The sequence below is a fragment of the Xenopus tropicalis genome, chromosome 2, assembly GCF_000004195.4.
Source record: "Xenopus tropicalis strain Nigerian chromosome 2, UCB_Xtro_10.0, whole genome shotgun sequence".
Classification (NCBI taxonomy): Eukaryota; Metazoa; Chordata; class Amphibia; order Anura; family Pipidae; genus Xenopus; species Xenopus tropicalis.
The window spans coordinates 46,339,921-46,364,187 of NC_030678.2; the positions used below are offsets into that span (position 1 = coordinate 46,339,921).

A 24,267-nucleotide genomic window follows, 5' to 3' on the forward strand; every position below is an offset into this window, starting at 1 on the left:
CCAGTTCCCTCCTTTTCTTTCTTCTCCCCATGTTCAGTGTAGTGCCCACCGACACAATACACAAGGATGAGAAACAACATTTCTCAATCAAAACTGGTTGAATAAATTAAAAGAGAATCACATACTTAAAACCATAAAAAGGTGTTACTACATTTATCCTATCAATGACTTCTGTGGAATAAGATAAGATATAGCATTTTTTCTAGCTTTTTCCTTTCTATAGAAAGAAAGCTCTGTATATGTACACCTGCCATTGACGAGGAGAAAAATGAACTCCGTTTGTGCCATTTCACCTCCAAAGCATAACACAGTTGAGGGACATGTACAGGTTAGCCAGAATGCTTGGGACCTGCAGTTTTCCAGATAAGGGTTATTTATGTAATTTGGATCACCATACCTTAAGTCTGCTAAAAAAAAAATATTTCTACATTATTTTAACTAGGACTGTTTGTAAGCTAATAAGGATTAATTAACATTTCATTAAAAGGGAAGATGGCATTCCGGTAATTCTGAGCTTTCTGGATAATGCATCTTATATTTGTGTGTTGTGTATATATATATATATATATATATATATATATATATATATATGAAATGGGGGAGGCTTGGGTATAAAAACATTTGTTCACTCGTGCTTACTTTTTTCTTGATAACGGTCCTAATGTGGGCCGAAACATTTGATGAACAGATGCAATAATTAAAGTGTTTTGACTCACAATAATTGGAGCATGGGTGCAAATTTTGTTGCCAACAATGCCACATACACTAGAATTCACACTTGAAACTTTGGTAAAAATATTGCAATATGAGGAAAATTGGCAGACATATATTTTGTGCATAGCGTTTTGATCTCTTTAAAACATGAGGCTCTGTTATTATAACATTATTGCAATAGACATTTCATTTGAAATACAATATTCACAGTTTCTATGCCAATAATTAAATTTTACAGGTGAATAAAAACCAAAGCATGTAACACTTGGCATCAGTCATTCACTGGTTTGTTCTAAGATCTACACATTTTTCAAAAGACAAATGTTGCATGCATCTCCCAACAGAGAATAACATTGTGAGCTGAAGTTTGGTACTGGAATAAGAAAGATCATCACAGGTTAATGTAAAAGCAAACTGTACCCATAACACCATAACATTTTGTCAGACTCAATTGTAAATGTTTGCTGTTTTCAACAGTCAATTCCCAAATAATGTAGAAATAAAGACAAACCACCAATCGCTGTGTTTGTATAAAAGATATTTACTTCAATTATCACACCTAGGGTGCTAGTGAATAATAATAATAATAATACATTGTGTGAGATTCATACAGTGATATTGCTTCTCCATATCATATAGGGACCGTTGTACAGTGCTGAGAACAAACATTATTATGGCTACCCAAACAAAGACAGAACAATGCCTTTCTGCTGACGACGAGACATCAGTTCCCACTGGTGTCAGCCATAAAACTTGTACTATATGTTTGAACAAATACCAAGAAAGAAAAGGCTACAAATGAGGAGTCACAGCAACACAACATGGGCTTCTCAAAGCTACGTGTACAAAAATGACACTTTTTTTTGGTCAGTTGGGTCTTTGTGAGGATTTTCTTTTAAATATGTGATTGTGAATAACAAGCTCTATAAACATCTAAGACTTAATGCAATACAGCAAAAACATAAAATACTGCTAAAAATGTCAGACACCACAATACATTGGGGAAATTGAGCTTATTCAAAAATTTCTCAGGAAACAAGAGAATGAAAAGAAAAAAAAAAAAACAAAGAGTACATCACGTCTAAGTTCATCTTGTGCTGTGTTAGTAGTCAGGGCATTCAAAAGCTGCACCCATCTTAATGGCAAGTAGTTATTGCACAAATATAATTTGTTAATTTTATATTAAATAAACAGGGACATGAAGAAATGTAATTTTTTTTCTCCCCTAACTAGAGGTTAAACATTGTCTTTGGATATGCAAACTTCAGTCTGACCTAGCAGAACTGCTTGTATTACAGGAATGACAGAATGGAGAGCCAGGTTTTATGGAAGCAGAACAACAGGAAAAATGTCACTGTTCTCTAATTACTCAACTTGGGGTTCTGTATAGTTTTGAAGCAGAAATACAAACCAAAGACATAATATAGCTTTCTTAAAAGCTATTGTATATTGCATTTAATTTTCACTTATGAGATACTGTCAGCCTTAAAAATGCTGCACTGTGAAATACTGTGAAACAATATTTGGTGCAAGGCTGGATTTGGTGGGCCCCAAACATCAGCTGTAGGAGACACTAAGGAACCCAGTACAGTGAGGGAGGAGCTGTGTGATAGTGTGGTCTAGTTCTCCGATTGGCTCAGCAACACCACTCTCATCCAATGGGCAATGCTTGTCACATATTAGCTTGCTCATGGCTGCTGGAGACAGCACTTTGTGTAGCTTTAAGGGGTGTACCTTCCATGTGCATATTGGGTCTGAAAAGTAGCTTCATGCCAATCACTAGCTCTCATCTGCATTAAAACAGTGTAGCCAATTTTTAAATCTATAGACAGTATATAGTTACATTGTAAGGTAGGGGAATCTGCCATAATGCTTGCCTTATGTGAGGCAAGGAAAAGAATATTCTATATAAATAGATTCAATTGAGTTCAATTCAAGTTCTATTTCATTTCATATTTTTCAAACTGTCAGTATAGGACGTATTTATGTATCAGCATATTTCTAAAGCTGGCCATACATTTTAAGATCCGATCATTTGATGAGGTTGCCAAATAAGCATATATGATATGCCCATCTAAGGTCCATAGAGCCAAACAATCAGATCACAATGATGGGGATACAGCCCATTAGGGAATCAGAAATCACAGATTTTCAGCGAGATACCAGTTAGTTAGGTAGGCCTGTCTGAGGGCCCCATACATGGCCGATAAGCTGCCAAATTGGCCCAAAGGGCCTGAATTGTCAATTTAAATCTGCCCGCGTATTGCTACCTTAAGTATATCTGGACATTATCATACTATTTGTTCAGCAAAATGGTGATTGTATTTATGCCTATATATGTCAGTGTCTTGCTCTATGGCACTCCAAAATAGGCTGTTGCTTTTAAAACTCTTGATAACAGAGTGCTTACTTTTGTGTTGTTGTGGGGTAACATGAATGAACGTCTGCTAGACAGATGGGTAACACGATTTTTTTACTAAACGTAAAGCAAACTATGGGACAGATGATACAAATGATCAAATAATTACATTTTTTTTAAGAGCGGTGCACAGTAGTGCTTGGGAACAAATAATAGCTAATAAAATGACCCATATGTTTTAAAACTGTCCACTATCAGTTTGTAACATGTACAAGAAGGAGTTCTGTCGCTAGTGCAGTCAACAAAAAATGCCCTGGTCAAGACAAGCAATATGGCAGCTCTACAGCAGATTCCTCTAATAAGAATACATAATTATAGCCAAGAGGTGATCTGCATTGATGAAAGCCTGTCCTGGGGGCTACATTTAGAGCAGGGGAGGGGGGGGGGGGGTTGTGCCCTTGGTTCCCGTAGTTAAAATCACTCATAGACAGAAAATGCCCTTAGCATAATTAGTATAAAAATGACATGTTATATTTAGATACAGCATGTTTTTGTATTTATGTTGGGTAAAGGCATTGTTCAACCCTCCAGCTGTTATTGAACTACAAAGCACTGACTGAGAGCCTTAGGTTGGGAGTGTACAGTACCAGGGGTAAAAGCTGCACTCCACGTATATAGGCAGCACCAGCTTTCTTGCATAAAACTGAACCCTTTCTGTCTCCCACACTCGCACATTGTTTGTACAACTTTGTATATTTGCATTGCATAATCATGTAATCCTGCTTCAAAACTAAAAAAAAAGAAACACATATTGTTCTGTGATGTTATGCACAGTACCAGCAGATATTGTTAAGGGCCACTATTCCCTAGGTTTATTTTTGCTATGGATTTCCATAATGGAAATATAGTGTATATATTGCTTTTGCTTCTTTTTCCCCAAGCTTCTGTGAGGGTCCGGCTGACTCAGCTTGCACCTTAACCTTGTCTAATCAGCCTCTGTCCCTCTGGCCACAAGCTCAATATAACCTTTCTTAGGCTTTTATTGTGCTCTACTCCCATAACAAGAAGCCAAAAAGGGTACTGCCTAACAGTCTAGGGGCCTTCTATGATATCACAAGGGTCTGGCCAACCAAAATGGAGCAATAAAATGGCATTCTTCATAACAAAGACAACTCCTTAGGTTTTCTTCAAGCCAGAACAGAGAGATAACATAATTTTATGTATTCCCGCACAGTATGCTAGAAATTGAGGGTGCAGTGGCTCTTTAACTGATACCCCATTTATGACAAATGAAAACTGGTATAATGAAAGTACATGCACACTTTGTATAATGTAAAACATCTAGGAATCAAGAAAACAAGTGCTATTTCCTACTGATAAACCTTAACAAAATATACAAAATGTAAAGGTTCTTCTAAAAGGATCCACATTGTATCGTATTCCTGTTACCTGCGTTAATGCCAGCCCTGAAATTGTAACTAAGTATTCTAGAATGAACACTGCAGGAAATAAAAATCTTTTCAATCACAACATAAACTGAGTAACTTCATTAAAAAAATGACTCTAGGAGGCAACAGGCAAGGGAAAGCAAATCATAAATTATTTTCTTTTCCAAACAAGCTACAGAATGAAATGTATATTCAATATATACAGAGTAATCCTTGTGTTTCTAACTGTACAAACCAGTATAACATATCTATAAATAACTGATTATACTGCCGGATATATCATGTTAAGGAGGATGTAGTGCTCTAATATTTGATTGTTTGCTTTGAACAGGGGTCCCCAAACATTTTTTTTATACTTGAGATGCATTCAAATGTCAAAAGTGTTGAGGAGCCACATAAGCATGGAAATATTCCCTGGGGGTTGCCCAGTAAGGACTGTGACTGACTACTTGGGGCTGTTTTCGGAGGTAAACTTGTGTCTGTATGCCTAATAGTCAGAAATTTAAAAATGAGCACTTGCTTTGAGGATATTGGGATCAGCTTCAAAGGGGTGAAGATTGGGGATCACTGTTTTAGAGCATGGATGTACAAAGGGTGATTCTATAGCTGATGGAGAAGTTTACCCTAGAAACCAGTCTGCAGACTTAAGGCTGTTGCTGAACTTTAACATCCCATAGCTTCTAAGGATTTGATATTAACAACCTGCCTAAGTTCTTGGACAGATAAACAAAAATGTCTAATTTTTGTTATAACACACATTACTGTGTTAAAACATGATATGTCTTAGGAAACAATGTGTTAAGGCACATTTTTATGTAATAGTCAGTAATATGGGCCTGGCTACAACTGCTGTTAGGCTGATGTTGGATAGGGTGCAGGGAAGTACCTTGATATGCCACTTTTCATAATGAGCACTTTGGCTGATCCATTAAACCTTGGGTGTTAGGTTTTTTTATTTGATTTTTTGCTACCAAGAGTGTGGAGAGGTTTGGGCCAATAGTGTGACAAAAGTGCAAACTTGGTGGGCCTCACTTGATCTTTTTCTCATATCATATACTGTAAAATGTAGTAACGTTTTTTATGGAACTCAATGAGTGACTATTTATTAGATAACTACTGGGGTTATGTAAGTCAGTGTTTTACAAACAGAACCAGGTGCAAAACTGTTAATTTTCTACATTAGCCTAAATATTCTTTCAACTATAATAAACAAAATGTTACACAAACTTGCATTAATTCTGAACATAATAACCAAACTATATAGGTTGGAACAGTAGTAGAGCTGTACTACTCTCTCTCTACGCTATTATACTGAAGGGACGGACACCTTCAAAATAAATATGCCTGGAATGTGTTTATACATATATCAGTATAATCTTTGGCAAAACTGCAGCAAGTTTTCCAGCATTCTATAAAAATCCAGAATCTAAAAGTTGCAAATTTTTCTTTTTAGGAAAACTTTAGTTATAATTGTTGTCTATGGGAAATTCTCTGAATCAAAGTTAAATGCTAGCATGGGCTGTACCCCAAATAGAAATAAGATCAATAAGAAGTATGGATTTCCTCTATATATTTTTGCTTTAGTAGTGGGGTGGTGCAATTGTGGGTGCTCTTTTTTTGTTTTATTTCTCCTTATTTTGATAATATGGGTAATACCCAGGTTAAAAAATGATTAATAACCTTGACATAAATTCAATAGCAATTACACGCAACCAACTTTTGTCAAGTTTTTGGAATTTTTGCATATACATCTCGTAAATGGCTTTTCGTATTAAACTGCAATAGAATAAATTGAGACAAAAAGGCATAATTTAATTAAACACAGAGTACAGAACTTCCAAAGTTATTATATGAAAACCTGATCTCTTTTACAACAAAGAATATATATTGCTTAATTAGGGTTTTTAAGGAAAATTCCTTAAAAGTCACGAGTATCACTTTAGTTAAGTTTTAAAAACTGTTACAGTTATAATTGTGTTGTGTGTTTTTCCCAAAGAATAAGGCTACTGCCATACAGGGCTGATTCTGGGCCTGCAGATAAACGCAGGCCGATAGTCAGCCCCTACGCTGGCATTAGTCTCTCCTTGTGCCGGCACTCAGAGCCACTGCATTGCATCAAATGCAAGCAACACAGAATGGATTTCAGCTCCAAAATGCATATTTGCACGTTTCTGCACCAAAATCCAGTCTGTGTATCTGCACCTGAGCCACGCAATGGTTCCAGGTACAGGAAAAGGCTGATGCTAGCTTATGGGCAGATTCTCAGCCTGCATTTTTCTGCAGGCTGAGAATCAGCTCCCTGTGGCATTAGCATAAATTGAATTTATGGAAAATTTCCAATGTAGCTTGTTCCATAGGAAAAAAATTTACATTTGTCAAGTGTCTCTCTGCATTTATTAGGCACAAACCAGAAAAAGGACTTTGCATTTTGCGGGATACAATTGCCATTATAATGCACTTGTGTCTTCAAACATTTTATCAATGTTTTATTGCCACAAATACTTTTGGTAAAGTGCTGCCCAAGTTAGCTCTGGTTTGGTGCTGGCGGAGGAGTAAAATCCCCCAAAAGTCACTGCTGATATTTCAGGAAGGCTCCCATGAATAGGCCGTGTTTAATATTCTAGGCAGACTATAGATCTGCAATGGACAGAAGGACTTTAATTTCTCCCAGCGTGACTGAGTGTCACAGAAAATGCTGCCCAAACTCCTCTCCCATGAACGTCTCGGCTAAGACTTTCCCATTGCTTCATTTATATTTAAAAGTCTACATGTCTGGCCCTTGTATTAGATAGCGATATGTAGCAGCTACAAAGCTGCATGTTTCATTCTACAAAGTTATTTAGTAATACAGTTTCTAATTACATTAACAAATCTGAGTCTCTTGCTACATTTGGCTTGTATGGCAAGACCATTAAGCTTGATAAGGCAAAGATCTCCCATAAAAGATAACCAGAAAAAGTTTCTTAGACAGTTTATAATTTACATAAGACAGGAGAAGTGGAAAATTAAAAGGTGAAATATGAAAGAATAAGGAATTTTATTTGATCTCTTTGTGTTAGAATGTTGAAAACAAATGTCTGGTTGATAACTGCACTGGGACAAATTTTTACCGATGTTACTGCATAAGCCAACATTAAAAGGAAAAGTACTTTATAAAAAAAAAAAACAAAAACAAAAAAAACAAAACAACTATTACTGACCTTTTTTCTGTTGCAAGATTACAAAGGAATAGTAAAAACCTATCTTTTATAACTTGTTACTATAACTACACACAAATAATAGCACACTCTGATCTTTAATATATGTCTGTTCAAATGGCTATAAGGCTAATAGCATACTTAGGGCCAGATTTATTATAACTTCTGAATTTATGTTTTTACCCAGATTCAAGCAAAGAATCATACATCTTATCCTTAATTTGAGATTTATTAAGCACAAAAGAAGGGTGAAGACAGAAGTTGCCTCTTAGGGGCAGATTTTTTTTAATTTCAAGTTATGCCAATGGCAGGTGTCATGGGGGTTATTGGGTGTTTGTTATCTGCCAGCTGTAATACACCATGTGTGTATGACAATTAAGCTTTTATTCTTCATTTTATATCTAGTGCCAGCATTAAGCAGTCTTCCTAAATAAAAACAATGAGTGGTGCCCTTGGTACCTTGACAAAGTACTGTAAAGTGTGTAAGGGTAGTCATCAGTATGCAAGCAGTCCAAGATGCTGCAAGAAGGGCAGAAGCCAAGTGGGATTGGGAACTGTAGGTCCCACACATAGACTCATGTGATACAGGAAAACATAAAAGTGCCTGGGGGCTCACTGTGAAAGGAGGATAACATGAAGATGGATATCAGCCAACTAAAATAACCTCTGATAATGTGCTATGCCATAACAAAAGAAGGCACTTTCTATAAAAGAAAGAACCCTACTGTTCTCAGTAGTAATACTATGTAATTTTCCTAGCTGAGCCTGATTGCAACTAAATGGTGCTTGCAGAGGAACACCTCAGTGCTTTATATTAGAATAAACCTTAACCCACTTCTAAAGAAAGTGCTACCTAACTGACCAAGTTATGAAATGATATGTGAAATGGACAAGGTTTCTGGCTCTAAAACTGATACCAATTATGTAGAACATGGAATGGCAATTATAGTTTCCAACAGTTAAAAATGTTCTCTTCTAGACCTAAAAATAAAACACAACACAAAAGTAAAATGCAAAAAATCAAACTAAGCAATAACCTTTCAGGATTCTATAAAAGCCTTTTTTTGCCTCCTAGAGTCTTTTTTTTTGTTTATTTTAAACTTTTGGTTCTTCAAAAATGGAATTTTTGAAACCCTGAAGAATGACATATTTGAATAGCATTCTGACAACGACCTTGTAAAGAAATGTGGTTCTGCGCCTTGCACTGTTCTACTAAATAATATAAGCTCACTGAGTTTTAGTACAGGGGCATGATTAAAAAAAAACAAAAAAACAAGACAACAACAAAAAAAATACCCCCAATTCCTCCATGAGAGAGAGGAAAACAAAAATAATAGTAATATTATTAAACCTTAAGTAACGAATGCACCAAATAACGTCATCGAAAGATGCTGACCTAAGACAAAATGTTTCAATGATACACAATAAGGTCAAAAAAAATCTTCAAATCAATAATATACAGTATGACAACTACATCTTGTAAATTATACCCAATACTGCCGGCAGTCTATCCCTCTAAAGAATATTTTGCCCTGTTTCATCCCTTCCTAACAATCAGATAATAAAATACAGCACCTATAAATAAGCAAAAAAAATATATATATATACTGAAATCATCTATTGTTAGTTTTTAAGATATGGCGATAAAGGAGTCTAGTTCAGCAAAACTTGTAGAAGCCATAACAGATAAACCAGCTTATTGGAAAAAAGGTGGCAGTAATGCACTCATATGTGTGCACAATAACATAGGAAAATACACAGACTTATAAAATTGCATACACGGTTATTCTCACACTTCGTTACTCTCACACAAACATATCGACAACATGGAAGGAAAGGGTACAAATTGGAATGGATTTCAACTGACTTAGAAAATGAAAAACTACAAATTAAATTGTATTTAATGTGATTTTGGTTTAATATTTGTCTATTTACATTTTATTATATCAGAGCAAAGAAAGCCTTTATGTAACTTAAAAAAACATGTAAGGGTCTGCCTCTGGCAGTGTATTATGCTAATTAAATCTATTTTCTCTTACTTATCCTTCAGTGATGCAGAGCAACAAATATTTTCTTCAGGAAATAAGTTGACTCATTGGAGCCATGGCAACCATTCCAACTTGTACCCCTTACCCTCCAAAATATGAGGTCTGATCAGCGTGCTCTGTGGTTAGAGGTTAAAAAGCAGATTACAAAATACCTAAATTCAGATCATTTGTCCTGATTTGGCCTAAAATGGAGTGTAATAAACAAATTCTGGCCAGGAAAAGACCAGAATTGGTTAAAGCTATGAAACAATGTGCACTAGGTTCTATCCCACTAACAAGAAAACACTACGTCAGCTACCACAAAGTAAGATTTTTTTTTTCCTGATGTGAGTTTTGTTAGAAAACAAGTGGAGTGGATGTGTGTTTTATTTCGAAGTTCCAAGCATGGGTTTTTTCTCTTTTTTTTTCTTGAAAATAGGAATCCAAACTAGTGTGTTTAGAGTCAGTTGACTGTGCAATCTCTTAGTGGCAACTGAAACAGCTACAAAACCAAAAAAAGGAAAAAAATCTAAAATAAAACAATTTCCTGAAAAAATCTCCTCCTTTTCCTTGTACAAGAAGAACATAGTGTATTATCGCTCTGCAGCCATTACATGGCAGATAAAAAGCCCCATAAATGGTGTGGGTTCATTAATTTTTTTTCTTTCTTTTGTTGTTTTTTTTTTGTAAGTTTTTTTTTTTGTTATTTTTTAAGCCCACACTGAAAAGGTGGGCACAAGGCAAAGCTGTAAGAGTTATTCCAGAAAGTGTGAAAATCACTTAGGGCAATAGTAAAAACACTTCAGGGTACAAAAAGCTTGACTACAGATATCAGTTTTTGTCCTCCAAAAACACAAGAAAAAAATGGGCTTAATGCTCCTTTTGTATTCTATATGCACCTTGGCCTATGGCGTTTTTGCCCTGTGGCCTGCAGGGCGATAAGTGCGCGACAGGATATAACCAGTGAAAGGTCCAGTTTTGTTTCCCCAGCTTGTTGGAACCAGGGTTAATTTAATCTCAAAACTCCCATTCGATGGGTTCCTCTCGGCTAGCGGCTTTCTCTAAGCGGTGAATTATGCTGTTCAAATTTGCAGCTTTCTTTTTTCTCAAAGTGTTGTCCCGTGTGTTTTTGGAACTTGATGTCTCAGAAAAGCTAAATAAGCTTTGAATAGAATTTCCTTTTTGTGAACTCGTACTTGGCACGCTCGATAGCTTCTCCGATTCTGATCTGTGGGTACTCTCCTTTGCAGAGACTGTGCCTGAGGCAGCTGAGGTAGAGGAAAGCTTTTCAGTAGCAGATTTTGCTGTACTCAGTCCTTCCCCAGAACAGTTTGATCCAGAAAGGGAACTCTGACCCAGCAGCATCTTTTGGCCTTCATCATCTGTGTTGTCTGGGCTTTCAGCTCTTGGGCGGGTGGATCCTGTTATCTCAGTAGATCTGGCATCTTCGCTCTCTTCAAAAGCGGAATCAGTCTGTCCTCCCTGAGACTTCATGCTTACACTGCTGTACTCATCTGGATCAAGGGCAGCTCCGTGCTTCCCCTCACTTGTGCTTTCCATATCGACACCATCACAGCTGTCTCCCTCAGAGCTGTGTGCGGCCCTGCTGCTTGTGGCTGATGGGGAATCACTAGAACCAATCTGTCCATGGCTGCCTGCTTGAATCTCCTCAATAAATAATTCTCTCCGTATTCGAGATCTAAAAGACAAAAGAGGTAGTATATAGTATTCAAAAAATGCAAAATCAAATTGTACGATAACTTAATTTAAACATTTATTAAAACACATCAAAAGATACAATCATGTTACACTTAAATATAAATATTTTGCTCCAATGTCTTTCCTAAGTTTATTACTGAAGAAGACTCTTCAGTTAGGATAAGGTTAGTGATTATATATCCTGTGTAAAGGTATACAGTGCCAGCAGTCTGTCCCTATCCCTGTATAACAGTGGTTATCAGCAGACATTGTAAGTTTAGACCCACCGATGACATCCAGTTATTAGTCAGGAGCCCACTTTGTTTGTAACACATATATAGGAAACATTTATGTACCAGCCATTCAGCCATAATTACATAATAACAATATCTAGAACCAAAATAAGTGCTTGTCCCAGATCTCCCACAAACTGACAATCAAAACTTGGACTTTCAGGGGTATCTAGGAAAACAAATTAGCATTCCCAAAGAATTTCCGCCAAAATATAATTCAGGCTGGGCCTCCCACTACTGTTCCAGCACCCCTCATAGGGCGGCCATGCTCACAGTTTGGAAACCATTGCTGTATGGTGACTCAGTATACTACTTAGTAAGCACCACAGGATAACCTGAGCATGTAAACCACAGCTCTCAAAAACAGGGCGAAAAGAAACACATAGGGCTAGAGTGGACAAACATGGAGGACCTGTCACTAAGCAGCTTTATATCTGAGATGGTAATGTAAGCCCTTATGCACAAGGAATATCAAATGTTGATAGTAGTAGTGCACCTCTAAATTAACTTTTAGTATGATGTTGACAGTGATATTCTGCAGCTAGTGTTTATTTTTTTATGTTTTTTTGTATTATTTAGCTATTTTTTCAGAAGCTATCCTGCTTAGAATTTTTAGCAGCTATCTGGGGATCCCCGTTTGAGGGTTGGCAAAAGAGAAAAAAAAATAAAAATAAACCCAATACAAATGAAGATATAATCTCATTGCTCCCTGTGATGTTTAATTTGCCAATCCTGTCCACCTACAATCTATAACTGCATCCTGTTCCATTTTCTGAATGTGGCATTTTCAGGTTTCATTTATCAACTGTGGCTTCAGTTTTCCGGTCCCTTATAACAAGGGAGGCTGACCACCGATTCTGTAATGCACTTTATAAATCCACCCTATCCCTTTATTACCAATCTTTCATTCTCACAATTTATTTGTGTTAATGTTATTTAACTTATATCGGTCTAACACTGCAACCACTTAATCATCTCTGAGTATGCCTTACCCATTTTATCCTCGACATTTTTACTCATATTTCTAGGATTATGATAAACCAGTTTGTGGCCAATATTCCTCTAATAAACCTGGTTTGGCAAGATGGTCACATAGCTTCATTTGGCCTAGGTTTACCTTCTAAGTTATGCAACTTGCTCTTTCAGGTTGTCCACTTTTTATATGTAGTCTCTTAATTCAATGTTTCCCCATTCCTTCACAAAACTTACACGAAGAGAATGACACAAAGTCATTCTCTGCCCACCAAATACATTGGCCTACGTTACAGTCAAACACTCAGACATAAAGCAGCTGAATTCATACCTTGACTGGTTAATCCACCACTTGTTGGTAGATCTACTAACAATGACATTAAACTTTACTGTTTTTATACACAATGACAGCAGCTATAATACTGAACTATACTGGAGGAAGAACGCAGTTTTTTTTTTTTTTTTGCTGAAGTGCAACTTAATGCAATCCACACAACATGTTTTTGGCATCACAGGCCCTTTTTTATGTGTGGGTGATAGGTCCCCTTTAAGAGAACTGTTCTTTCTGTCATTACTAATAAGGTAAAGAACAGGTTATTCTGTTCTTTAGATAGTTGGGGTCTGTTGTATAAAATATGAGGTTCCACAGTAGAACGTGCAACCCAACCCAACATACACAGCCTTTGTAGTAAATTTGTGATGAGGTCTGAAATCTTTTATGCATCCAACAAAGGAGTACCCCTATTCAGGTATCGGACCCCTTATCCGGAAACCCATTATCCAGAAAGTTCCAAATTGCAGAAAGGCCATCTCCCAGAGACTGCATTTTAATCAAATAATTCACATTTTTAAAAATCGTTTCCTTTTCTCCTGTAATAATAAAACATTACTTTGTACTTGATCCCAGCTATGATATACTTATTCCTTATTGGAGCCAAAACAATCCACTAGGTTTAATTAATGTTTAAATCATTTTTTAAGCAGACTTAAGGTAGGAGATCCAAATTACAGAAAGACCCCTTATCCGGAAAACCCCAGGTCCCGAGCATTATGGATAACGTGTTCCATACCTGTACTGTAAAACACAGGGATGATCTTGCAGTAGAACAAAAGCCAATTTCATATCAAACAGGGCTGTTAACTGTTGGTCCAGGGGTCAGAAATGGTTCCCCAAAGAGACTCTTATGACCCCCAGACTGCTCAAGAGGTCAGTTGACTTCCTAGCATAACATCATCATATATTATTATAATTTAGACCCTGACCATGCAGTGTAGGGCAAAACATGTCCAATAGCTGGATACAGACAGTCTTAATATAACATTTCTTTTCCCTCACTGTTCCTTGCAATGCGGTCTATATAATTTAATTTGATCCCCCCTCTAATGCTAGTTTGCTTGATAATGAAGGCCAAAATTCCTAGTCTTTCCCAGCCTACCTAAATCTTATTGTACCTGGCATTTTGGCCTATTTTAATGCTTTTGATTCTCTCTTACCTAAAAATACTGACCAATATGTTTTATGAGCCTTATCCACAGCAGCTGCCCTGTGTATGTATTCTTTCTTTTTCCTTATGGATTTGCCCGAGCAGAAACTACAGGGAGCATTTTAAAGCTACATTCTTTCCAAGCTAATCAAGCAGAATGGCTACTGTTACCATCCCAAGTATTTAGGTAGTGACAGAAAAGGTAGTAAAAAAAAAAAACCCCAAAACAAAGAAAAACTAAAAGAATAACCCAAAAGTAAAATGCTCTGGTAATCTGGAGAATCATATTTTCCTTATTATCTGTTAATCTGGAGACATATTTTCATTATAAATGTTCTTATATAACAAATATAACAACGAGTGTCTATAAAAATGGATTAAAATTAATGTGCAGTTGAAATATTCCCTTTCACTGGTTTTTATGTTGCCTCCAAGGATTTTCCTGATTTTATAATTAAACTTAAAATATAAGTGCACAAACGTCAATGGCAGCATTCAGATATGAAATACTGTATATAAATGTAGCTGATAATGACCACAAGAAGAAAACAGTTTTATAATCCCCTAATTCTTTGTTCAATACAAACATATTTCCAGTTAAGGACTTACCTATAATTATGGAACCAATTAATGACAGTGCTGGTTTTTAAGTTAAGCTGGGTAGCAAGTTCTTCAATGGTTTTAGGTGAAGGGTATGGCTTTTGCTGGTAAGCCCTTTTCAGAGCTTCCTTCTCTTCTGGTGCTAACACAACTCTGGGTTTCTTTAGATGATGCTGGGGTTGTGGACTTGCTCCTTGGCTGTAGTCTATGCCAGATGAGAGGGGCTCACAGGGCTGGCTATCACTCACTGAGCTGTGTCTTCGTTTCATGTAAGCTACAAGCCAAAACATAGGATACAGAATACATTACTGGAACAGTGACAAAAAACCCACCTTCACATGATACTTAATGTTTGGCATAGTGTAGTCATAGTACTGACAACAAATATGATTTAGTTAGACCACTTTAATAGACTTAAGAAGCCCAAGCATAACTAGATCATAAGGAGGTTAAACTAGGCCTAGACTATCCATGGTAATACATAAAGTAACTAGTAACATGCAAGAGCAAAGGCACCAGCAACTCCCTATATTTAGCATTTATTCATCCCGGTGTGAAGGGCCGGAAACCCATAAATGCATTCCTTATAATATGGCTTATTGTCTACAAATGTGTATTAATAGAATCTGAACACAAGGTGGAGCTTTAATACTGTACAATGCAGTTTAAATAACCTTTTTAAGAAGACCGTTATATCAATGAACAGGGTTGGTTCATGAGGTGCACTTGTGATTGAGGAACTATTTATTTATATATTCTCCTAAGTGCACACTTAATTTTTTTTACTTTATACAGATACTTTGGCAACTTGATCAGTATCAAATACTAAATACATGTTCTATTAACTTGATTGCCTTACTGTGGATACATTGAATTCTGAACGTCTGACATTGCATAGTGAGGTTCAAAAATTAAGAGAGGAACTTTGAGAAAGGGGGCAGGAGCCCCCTGAAATGTTTGTAATCTGTATCCTCACTGATTGCTCCAATAAACTACTGCGGATGCAGGTTACACCAACATTATGCAACTTTCATTTTTTATCTACAAGGTTCCAGGGCTGCCAAAGGCATCAAGAGAATTTTTTGCATGACATAACGTAATGTAGCTGGAGTAATAAGGAAAACAAATGATATAAACTGCTCTTCTTCAGAATGGGCTTCATTATAATAAAGTTTGTGCATTCACTCAAGGACAGAACCTGTGAATGAATTTTTAGTTAACTGGTACTAACTAACTGGATCTGGACCTTCACTGACTCCCCAATATCATATGTCCTTATCTTACAGTTGTTAAATGACCAGTTGTGCATCAAATGTTAAATGAAATAAAATCTTATTTATCTGCTTGTGTTTATATGGAACCCGGACCCTATGTGTTATATAGTGAGCTAGAAACACTTGTCCATGCTCAAAGTGCTGAAACGTGTTTTCTTACGTCTTAATATAATCGGACCCATAATAAATAAGGCATTTGTTGCTAAAATCACCCCTTATTCATAAAGTTTATTAAGATGTCTGGTCAGATATCTGCATTCCATGACACTGAGTTCAGCCTTAAATGAAGTCTGTAGAACAGCGTAATTTACTGTACATTAGCCACTCTCTTTGATCAGCAGGCAGGTGGTGTATTAGGGAGAGCTAGTTTTAATTCCAGATTGAATAATGTCAGTGAATATAATATTATTTATGAATGAGAGACATTCTAATTATGTTTTGTGAGCCATTTGACTGCCATCAATTGTGCCAATAAACTGCCATTAATTGTGCCAATTAAAGAATGAAATCCATCTGATTTTTATTGTTCAACCACCTGACTGACCAGTGTTGTGCCAGCCACGGGCAATTTTGTATCTCCTAAGGTGTCTTACAATTTTATGATATGGGGTATTATTATTTAGATCAGGCGGATTAATCATTCATTAACACTCTCTGTGCTGGAACATGTTGTAAAATTGCTAGAATCTTCCTAATTCATGGGCAAAGAATTCATGTCCTGCACAACTGCTGAGCTCTAATACTTCATAAAGCAAAATGGTGTTCACATTCTGACATGTAATAAAAAAAATCTAGTAGGATACCAATTCTTTGCGTAGTGCAAACGTGTTTTAATTAGTTAAACAAAAAGGCAGTGTTTTGGGCCCCTGGGCCCTTACTCAAGCCTTCTGGCAATGTGACACATATTTTTCTTGATAAATTTGTCAGTTACTTAAATCTTTTTCCTTAACATCCAGAAAGTTCTTAGCTCCCAGTTGATTTTGCTATTAAAGGATACGTTCGATTACAATTATGTTTGCAACATTCTTGAAGGGGTTGCTCACTCTTAGACTAACTTAGAGTACCAACTTTATCTTAGCTGTAAGGATTGCTTATTATTGCTTATCTTGAACTGCCCTACAGCAATTTTACTGTGGCTATGACTTGACTGAGAACTTGACTTCCATGTTCTCCAAATAAAGTCTAAACACAAACCTTAACCACAAAACCACTATAAGTAGGCACTTACCTTTCTTTTCCATTCGTTTCATATCCATGAGTTTATCTACATTATTTGGATCATTGAGCCACAGCTGCATACGAACAAATGGCTCTCTTCCCTTTAAGCTCAGTTTGTGCCAAGGTTTCGGGCGAGCCAGTAAATCAGAAACTGACCCTTGAGTAAGCCCCAGAATGCTTTCACCAAAGAGACGTTGCCCTGTTAGAACAATTGTCAATTACTATAAAACTGCAAGTGAAAACAGCTTATACAAGAAAAACTTTTATAATGCAATTGCTTTAACAATAGTGCAAATAATAGAAATCTTACCTAAATTATTATCTGTCAAAACTTCTTTCACACGCTTGGTGATTCCATAAGTGTCAAGTTCAGGAGACATCGCTACAAGCTCCTGTATGCTCAGTGCAGAATGGCCAGGGAACGGGAGCGGTGTGGGAGGCTGAGAGTCACAAGTGGTTTCACTAGACTCCTGTGTTTCACCTTCTTTGCTGGTATCAATTGTAGGGCAAGGCTGCTGGACCAACTCTGTAAGGCTCTTAATGGACTCACTGGAACTCATTGGTGATTCTGGAGCGGGACTGCAGCTAGCTGAGGTCTTTGGAGTGCTCTCTGTGTGAAAAACAAAAGTATTCATATTAATTAAATTAGATGTGTGCTTAGGGTATGCTGCAAAACATTTGTTACATGTCAAAATTGACTTTAACCAAGCATAAGGTGCAAAACTGTCACACAAAGATGAATATAAATGTTTAGAGGCAGAAGCCAAAGTATCACTTTCTTGTGAGGCACAGGTACACATTTTTATATGCTAAAGAAACATGAGGTTAAGCATCACTGATGAGGATTTATGGCTAAACACTCTACTGACTGATCCAGAGGAATGCAAACAAAAATCCCAGCAGGCTAGCATCCAATTCAGCAAGAAATCCTCCATGACCCCAAGAGGCAATATTATTGCCTGTAGGATCAATTAGTGCTGATTGTTTAACAAGCCATAGTTATAAGTGCTTTCTGGCTAGAAAGGCAAAGAGTTTTTGCACTTCACAGCAAATCATTCACTATTAAAGAATTATTGGCTGCTCTTCAGTACTATGTTGATGGTGTAAGCATCTTTCTTAAGCCCCCACCCCAGAAAATGTCCATTACAGTCACATGTAGGCTGGTCCAATTTTAGAGAGAGCATTCACCCTGGGTCCCCAGATGGGGGTAATTGGCCAGAAAATAACTGATGACATATAAACCATTTTTTTTTTTAGCTATTCTTTATTATTTAAATGGATACTGCCATCAGCCCAAAAGATGGAGAAAATGAGAGCACACTGGGCATAAGTTTGCTTTTCTCTGCCTGCATTTTGTAGGTTGGAGGAAAGAAGCGGATATGTTCCTATACATTCCTGCGTGCAAGCACAGTGTCAGGCTGAGTGCAGCTATCCGAAAAGGAGATCAGCCCAAAAATGCACGCTTTCGAGTTTTTTGGCCCAATCTCCACTCCATGTAGTTGTACTGTGCCTGTCATTGCAGCTACGCACAGGAGCGTATAGGAGTGGATCCACTTCTCTCTACCTATAAACCACTCATTTTGCGAGTATTTAGCCAATGTAGCATGGTTTCAATTGAGGCCACAGTAAGGCGACTGCAACACATATTAGTATCATAACCCAATGTACATATTAGCTTTGGGACAGTATGGATATGGAGTGTATTTTACCCTTATTGTTACTAATTGTTTTTAGTTTGGGCCCTTGAGCAAGGAAGTTTCAGTGCTAGATGACATTCAAACACCCTTTAAAAACTTTATTTTTAGAACAGTCTCTAGTTATACTTTAAAGAGGCTGGTGAAATGATACGTACACACAATTATGTTGTCATTGATAAAAGGTGACAAAAGCATTTTGCTGTTAAGGGAAAAACAGTCGGTAAACTCAACTTCAAATAGGAATGCAACTATTAAATAAAAAAAAAATCGTAAAATAGAAATGTCACCTTTTCCCCATTTCACACCCCCACCCCACCTGTCCCCAAAACAGAAATCATATATATTTTAGAATGCAAGTAATATATATATATATATCTTGCAAATGCAGGTATTTTAAGGCACATGTGTTTCTGCTCAGCACTTTGCACAAGTTGTAGTATATGTAAGAACCCAGTGAGCCACAAGAAGGGGGTAGACCACATATATGGCTAAATACAGCGTAGACTATTGAACTCTCCAATATGTGAAGAGCCTTGGCCCCATTCATGGACCTAACATGCTGCAGCCTGAACCTGCCATTCTGGAGCCAGCTTTAAGATGGGACACTTCTATGCTATTTAATGTAATTACATGGAATTAAATATTAAAACACTTTAACGAATTTCCCCATGATCGTGAAGAAATAGGATGACTGCTTTGTGTTACTTAAGCTGGCCACACGTGGCGATTTTCGAAAGATCGTTCCAATCGACTTTCAGGGCTGAATCGTCAGATATGGAGGTAGAAACAACAGGATTTCTACCTCCTTCTGGCGATTCAGCCCTGAAAATAGATTTTGCTTGGGCGCCATTGATCAAAATCTTTTAACCTGCCCGATCGGCGAGTCGACCAATACCTGCAGCCTTCTGTGATATTATCGGTCGCCTCACTGAGTTGCCATACACGCACCGAATATCGTAGGTTTTGTACAATATTATCGGTGCGTGTATGGCCAGCTTAAGTAATAGCCTTCCAAGGATCTCTCCCAAACATGGAAGCACTCTTTCTTTTGTACCCAGTTAGACAACCCATACAGGCGGGAGAGTATATTGGCACACTATTAACTAACCCAGCTTGTGGCTAGGCAAAATATTGCCACTACTAAAACTGAAAATGCCAAGATAAAATATAATTCTTGGCCAATTTATTCAACATTTTTCATTTTCACCATTATAGGCACAGTTAAAGCAAAAATGTAAATCTCCCATATGTTACATTTTCTGCCAAATACCTAAAAGGCTAAATCCTGATTGGATCTCACATGACTAGTGCTGCTTATTTACCCTTTGCCAAACTGTCATCTTTCTTGCTCATTCCTAAAATAAGCAGCCTTTGGATTGCTCTAAGGTAAGATGCACTTTCCAATTCCGATTACTTCTCTCCTGTAAACCATAAGGTCGCAATAAATTATATATATATATATATATATATATAACATAGCAAATGTTATTTCTCTGTTGCAGGCAGCTGAGAATTCATACTGTAAATATGCCCAGATTCAGCCAAGCGAAGGAGCAAATTGGCAGGTCATCTATCTTGTTCACTGTACACTGTCAGGGATGGCATAAATTCCCCACATGATTAACAGACTCCTTCTCAGGTCTGCGTCCTTTAACCTGAAGCAAGGTCGACATCATGGCTGCCTGCCTAACACAAGTGCACAAAGCTGGCTTTAAGTTTACTCCGATTTTGTTCCCTGCATCGGCCTAAATAAACCTTGCAGCCGAGAGGCAAGATTGATTGCAGTGCCACGGCGTCCACGCACCACAAGAAAAGTGCAGGTTTTTGCCCAACATGCTCCTATTAGAAAGAAAAGTGACAGACGAAGCGGAAAATGTAAACATTTGGAAAATGATGAAAGCAGCCTACCTTCATGGCAATGCAAAAATAAGCAGAAACAGCTTGGAAGCATATTTGCCTTCCAAATGATGTGTCTGCTTGTGATCTAAGCGAAAAGGGGGGAAAAAAACGACTTCTTACATGTTAGCGTGTGTTATCTTTGGAATGTTGTGTTTTCCTTCTGTCATACATAATAGAAGGAAACAGACAAAACGGACAGCCCGGCATAAACCCGCATCAGTTACAGTAAGAGGGCTTTTACTGAAGTCCCACTTAGCAATATTTTAGCACATTGCTAACAAAGACAGACATTGTAGGAAGACAATGTGATATCCGTTCCTATTGTTCAGCTGAAACTACATCACATTTCTCCTCACAGACGAGTGAATTCATAAACTATATATATATATATATATAAACCACGAGGGTTCAGCACTCCTTAGCAAATGGCTAATTGACCCAGGTGCTACCGATTCAAGCAATTTCAATAAAGTCCACAGGTATAGCGGTGCACACTGGGAATCCTTTAAAAATTAGCTTTTATTGAAATATATAAAACTTAATACATGGAGAAATAGGTAAATATATATATGTAATATTTATTTAGCTTTTAATGATATGACATAAGGGGCAATTTACCATCGCAGCCACAAAAAAAAAAAAACAGACACAACCATTGCAAATAGGGACACCATTCATGAAGGTACTTGAACATAAACACACTCCTTGTGCACATAATCCTACTGACACACGGGAACCATGGAGCTACCACTGCCCTGAAAACAGCAGCAATTATATGGTTCCCAATACAATCTGCAGCAATAGGTGAGGCAAAAAAAAAGGCACATGCAAGTGTACCAGATCAACCGCAAGTACAAATCCACGCACAATGATGCTTGAATTGTGGTAGAGAACGCTGCACTATGGGAAAAAAAGACAGCAAATTGCATACAACATTGCAGCTGTGACCCCTATGGTTGTGGTTTGCATAAATGACCCAGTTATAATATGAGGCACATATGCAGATGAAACACTAGTTGGTGAAGCTATTCAGGCAGCAACATTCAAGATTATTGGAGATTATTAACTCTTACGCTGGGAGATAAAATCAGAGTAAATGATCTCTCCTCAAACACTGTAAACTCCAGACTTAGGCAGTGGCTTAAAGGAACAGTAACACCAAAAAATTAAAGTGTTTTAAAGTAATTAAAATATAATGTACAGTTGCCCTGCGCTGGTAAAACTGGTAAGTTAGCAACAGAAATGCTACTATAGTTTATATAAATGAGCTGCTATGTCAACATGGGGGCAGCCATTGAAGCTGGGAAAAAGGAGAAAAGGCACAGGCACATAGCAGATAACAGATAAGCTTTGTAGAATATAATGGGGTTTTATCTGTTATCTGCTAAGTAACCTGTGCCTTTTCTCCTGTAAATGGCTGCCCCCATGGCTACACAGATGCTTTATTATATAAACTATAGTAGTCTTTCTAAGGAAAACACACCAGTTGTACCAGTACAGGGCAGCATTACATTATATACAGTAGTAATTACTTTTATACACTTTCATTTTTTGGTGTTACTGTCCCTTTAAAGTAATTATACTTTCTGTGCACATTTAAATATAAACCCAAATGAAATTCATTGGGCTTAGGTCTATACAGCATCTTTAAAAGACCCTGAGGGGCTCGTCCCTAAAGCTGGCCATACACGTGGCGATCTCACGATGTTTCGTACGACCGTCGGTCGCACGAAACATCGTCAGATCCGCCACACACCATTCAGGGCTGAATCGGCAGGTAAGGAGGTAGAAACAATAGGATTTCTACCTCCTTCTGCCGATTCAGCTCTGAAGGGAGAATTTTGGTCAGGCGCCTTCTATGGCGCCCGATCAAAATTTTCTAACTTGGCCGATCGGCGAGCCGACCGATTTCAGCAACTTCCTGCGATATCGGTCGGCTCGCTGACATGCCATACACGCACCGATTATCGTACAAAACGAGGTTTCGTACGATAATATCGGTGCGTGTATGGCCACCTTAACACCAGATAAACCAGACAACCTGTGCAATAGCCCATGGCAACTAATGAACAATCAGTTAACTGCAGATAATATCATGAAAGGAAATCTCTGATTGGTTAATTTGTGTTAAAACTGGTTTACAATTGCACAGTATTAAAGAGACCTATGGTTAAGTGCACACAGACATGTTTCCTTAGGGAAGCTATGATGAGCAGCCTGCTTTAAAAAATACGTTTTTCTTTCAAATGGCAATTAAACAACAAAACCATCATTGTTCACTTTAACTTGGCTAAAACAATAAACGAAATAAAACGCATGTGCCCTATAATTTTCAGAAACAAATCTTCTGTTTATGTGATACCCCATTTACATTATGAAACACTGCTCTCTATTTTTGAAAAAAAAAAAAAAAAAGAAATTCCATTTAGTGTTTATTTGAGCAGTCAGGGTAAAGTCATTTCTTATTATCTCCCCACTGTGTAAAAAACAGCTTGAAGGTAGGAAGTCAGCAAGCATTTTCACCAAAAAGTAATTATTGTAAGTGACATTTTTACTGCTGGCGTGCCATAAGGCTTACTGTGCATTCGGAAGGACAACTTGCTGAAAGGAAATGGCAGGGTGCTCTGTGACATTTTGACAAGAACCCAAACATTATTTATCCAGGGACTGGTCTGATACTCTTCTTAACACCCCAACAGTTCGGGCACAAAAGAAATGGCCTCATTTTATTTAATGCTAAGCCAATGCACAATAGCAATGCATATGAAATCTGTAAGCGTGACCAATACCGACTGTCATTCTTTTACTATGACATTCAATTATAGAAGAAAGAGTTACACAAAAATTTACGTTGCCCACATGCCAAAGAGTGTGATGTAAATAAAGGATTTTTTTTTTCCTTTGGGGGGGGGGGGGTAACAAAATCATATTTATATATATATTTTATTTTTCGCATTTGCAAAAAAAAAATTAAAAAAATAATCACATGACTATAATGAATACAGCCAAACACAAACTAGAAATAATGGGGCCATTGTATTGCCTATTCCACTCTGCTGCACTGGGGGAAAAGAAAACATGAGGTAGCATTGCTTAGGCTAACTTTTTGTATGAGGACAATTACCTTATCGAACATGATTCATTACCTCCGAATGTGTTATGCTCCGCTTTCTGCTACCATTTGAAATATATTTATCTATTTATTGCTTTAAGGACTGCAGGTTAAATATACTTGTCATTAGCGCTACACATACAGAAAAACTATTACAGGTTGCTGTGTTTTTAAATTTACCCCTTTAAGGATGTGGGCTCAAAGTTAATGCCCTCTCCGCCCTACCCTAAAACTTGGAGTTTACAGACAATTGGATACTGTGCTGTGGGGTGTTC

At 37.3% G+C, this 24,267-nt stretch overlaps 1 protein-coding gene across 4 annotated transcripts in view; it reads right to left on the bottom strand.

Annotated features, from left to right (window-relative positions):
* Positions 1–24,267, bottom strand: part of cux1 (cut like homeobox 1) — a 196,784-nt gene that overhangs the window by 27,779 nt on the left and 144,738 nt on the right. For 3 of the 4 annotated variants that reach the window (XM_031896762.1, XM_031896761.1, XM_031896760.1), the window contains 4 exons: positions 17,595–17,894; positions 17,295–17,483; positions 14,802–15,066; positions 1,236–11,444 (listed from right to left, as the gene is read on the bottom strand). The exons of the other annotated variant lie outside the window; for it this stretch is intronic. In XM_031896762.1, coding sequence (XP_031752622.1) covers positions 10,763–11,444; positions 14,802–15,066; positions 17,295–17,483; positions 17,595–17,894 — 1,436 coding nt within the window. In that variant the 3' untranslated portion in view covers positions 1,236–10,762. Of the gene's footprint in view, positions 1–1,235; positions 11,445–14,801; positions 15,067–17,294; positions 17,484–17,594; positions 17,895–24,267 lie in introns of those variants that run through there. 4 annotated transcript variants of the gene reach the window in all.